Source organism: Atta cephalotes (assembly GCF_000143395.1).
Source record: "Atta cephalotes unplaced genomic scaffold scaffold00029, whole genome shotgun sequence".
NCBI lineage: Eukaryota > Metazoa > Arthropoda > Insecta > Hymenoptera > Formicidae > Atta > Atta cephalotes.
In genome coordinates, this window is record NW_012130093.1 from 1,054,637 (window position 1) to 1,057,894 (window position 3,258).

Below are 3,258 nucleotides of genomic sequence, written 5' to 3' on the forward strand. Positions count from 1 at the left end.
TCGGTAGTTAGTAGTAGTAAGGACGGTACGGTACCTAACACTTTAACCGTACCGTACTACTCGTCTAACTAACTAACTACTGTTCTATTCTCTCTCTCTCTCTCTCTCTCTCTCTCTCTCTCTCTCTCTTCCTCCCCTCCCTCTTTCGTCAGGCATAATTATTTGCCTGACGTTTTCGACATTTCACGATCCGAAATAGAATTTTTCACGTGCCAAGTTTCTTCGTCGCGTAAACGAGGTGAAAAAGAGGAAAGAAAAATGGAAATATAGAATGAGAGAACATGGAGAAAAAATTTCACGAGTTCCAGGCGATCTGCTGGAATCTTCTCGATTGATTCTTTCGAAGAATACGCGGAGTTTATTGAAATTTCATCGCAACGATCTTTCTCAAAGAGAGGGCGAGTGACGGAAGAAAAATTAAGTAAAAGGAGAGCTAAAAACCGATCCGATAAAAAAAAGCTTGAGCAAGGCGCCAAGTACCTGGGCCAGGGATGGTTGACGACGCAAAAGTCGAGCCTGGAAGGAGCTCGGTGTATCAATGGTGTGTTGCCTGGAGAGAGTTACGTGCGGCGGTGCTGCGGAGCCCTGGCGGAACCACGGCAGGGAAATCTTCCTGCGCGCCTTCTGGGCGATTGTCGCCGGTTTCCCGGCCGGTGACGTCATGATAAGGAATAGGAAGACTTGACCTTACGATCGGCGCGGCATGCAATTACAATCTTCAGAGGCACGAACGCAAATGCCGTGGCGCGCAGGAGGGCAGAAACGATGTGGTGAACAGCGCGTTGTCGTTCACGGAGCACATTCTCGAGCGCACGGCGATCCACACTGCATCCGCCATCGTCCGTTTTTGTATTTTCTTTTTCTCCCCTTTCCTCCCCAACTTTCTTCCTTTCCTTTGGCCTTCTTCGGCAAGAAGGTCAGGGTTTTACCGATTCGCCTAGCGTCTCGCAAATCTTGCAATCACCGGTAGATCCCTAAATGGATCCATCCGACCCGGGAGTCGTGCCTGTACTGATACTACTGATCTGACTGGTCAGACTGATCTGCGTCCCGTCGATCCCGATCCGTCCCGACCCGACCCGAACCGAACCGACCGTGCGAAGTGGTGCAGAGTGATGCGGAGTGACAAGATTATAACTAACCCAATCCAACTTGCGCCCCACCCAACCCTGCGCAAGTATACTAGCTACCGCGGCCTTCCCAGTCATTCCCACTATTTCGCATTATTCCCAGTCTTGCGGTCATGTCCCTATATTCTCTATCGCAGGGGGGATCAACTCTGATTCGGAAGCGATCTCGTTCTGAGAATGAGAATGAGTGAGTGAGAGAGAGAGATATCCAATTTTTATAAACTCCGAAGAAAACGAAGAATAATATTTACAGTCTGCATCTTGAAGACAAATGTATCGGAAATAGTAACGGCGGATGAAAATGATCAGGAGACTGTAGCCTTCGCGCAAAATGTTCTCATGAATCTATGCTCTTTGTCATTCATTGATTATTTCGCGATTAATCTACATTAGTCAACAAAATTTTGGTAATACCTACATTCTTATGCTGCCTTATCTTTGACTCTCTGTTTTATATATCTAATTATATTATATCTAATTTTCATAATATGTTATTTTTGTGATATTCAAAAGAATTTTCTTTTTGAAAATCTAAATGGAAAATTCTTCGTGTAGATCTTATATAAGTAAATGCAATTTCGTTATGCGTGACATTACGAAATCACAAAGAAGATGTGTTTATAAAAATCTTAAAGAAACTTACAACTTATATTTTTCAGTTAGTTTAGTTGAAAATCTGGTTTGAGATTCTCATGTGTGTATATGTTTTAAAAGCAGATATTTTTATTACAAATGACAAAAAACGATTAAAAATCATTTCATTTTTGAGTAACAACAAAAAATTTTATTTATTGACTAGGGTAATTAAAGATTTTGCACGTTTTTGAAGTACAGTCAAAACTATCTTTATATACGAGTATTAGCAGATACGACAGTAAAAATGCCATGAAACAAATATCAGTCAAAAAGCGACTGAAACAAATATGACTCGAGATTGGAGTAATGTAATAATCACTATTTTGGACATTTAAATATTTTCTTCATCTGTTATAACTTGCGAAGCAGTTTTATATTTTTTAAATAAAAATAATGCATCACTATACATGATATATATAAAATTTATACAATATATAGAAAAGACGTTGGAGTGATAAAAGTCCTGTTGAATTGTCACGAGTCGCGTAAAAAATTAAAAATTACGAGTTTTATTTAAAAAAAAATATATATATATATATATATATATATAATAAAAGTAAAAAAATGATGCTTTACCTTATCAGAATCTGTAGTGTTAGTCGAACCGAAGGAAGCTAAGGAATTTCTGTCAAGATTTTCCACACTCTCGTCCAAGGACGCGCACTCCTCTAGATCTCTGCTGGAACGTTGACTAGAGCTCTTTTTAGCGGGGCTCTTGGGCATATTTTTGCCTAAGAAGGTCTCCTGTATCACCTCGCGTAACCGCATCACCCACAGCTGTTTCGCGTCCATCGAGTTGGCACGCAATACCACGCGTGTGTCGCTGGTCGGTGCTCGTCCTGTCCATACCGCGAATTTGCATTCGTCGCCTTCGATATGTTCGGTCACGCCCAATTCAGAAGTCAACAGGCGATTTTTATAAACGTACTTCACCTAGACGGACCATTTTCATACTGTGATATTATATATGCACGTATGTGTAAAAGAAACTTTTTTACTTGACGAAAAAGAAAAAGTTGGGTGCCAACCTTTCCTGCAGAATCTTTCACTTCCTTTGTAAAAAGAAGATACAATTCGAAAAGAAATATATGACGATCTCTTCCTTTCCTGATCAATTGTTTTGGGTCCCACACTGTGAACGAATCTTGCAATACAACGTCACCGAGCGCATCTATACTAACGTCGCAACCTTCCAATAGACTTAAATGTAAGGCATCGTTAGCTTTTTTAGGCACATTTAACATCACTTCTAATCCTTCTTTTATTTCGCCTTGTCCTTCTTGGCAACAAGCCTGAAGAAGAAAAAAAAATAAGAGAATAAAGTACACTACAAGTTTAAGATGTATATATATATATATATATATATATATATATATATATATATATATATATATACACACTACACAACACGACGTACGTACGTACGTACGTACGTACGTACGTACGTACGTACGTACGTAACGTACGTACGTTACGTTACGTTAACGTTACG

General features: G+C 39.9%; 1 protein-coding gene across 1 annotated transcript in view; it reads right to left on the minus strand.

The window, feature by feature from the left end:
• Window positions 1-3,258, minus strand: part of LOC105620787 (kalirin-like) — a 26,832-nt gene that overhangs the window by 9,193 nt on the left and 14,381 nt on the right. Inside the window, 3 exon segments of the mRNA XM_012202275.1 lie at window positions 2,343-2,699; window positions 2,795-3,093; window positions 3,242-3,258. The exon segment at window positions 3,242-3,258 is cut by the window's right edge and continues 140 nt beyond it. Of these exon segments, the coding sequence (XP_012057665.1) occupies window positions 2,343-2,699; window positions 2,795-3,093; window positions 3,242-3,258 (673 nt within the window).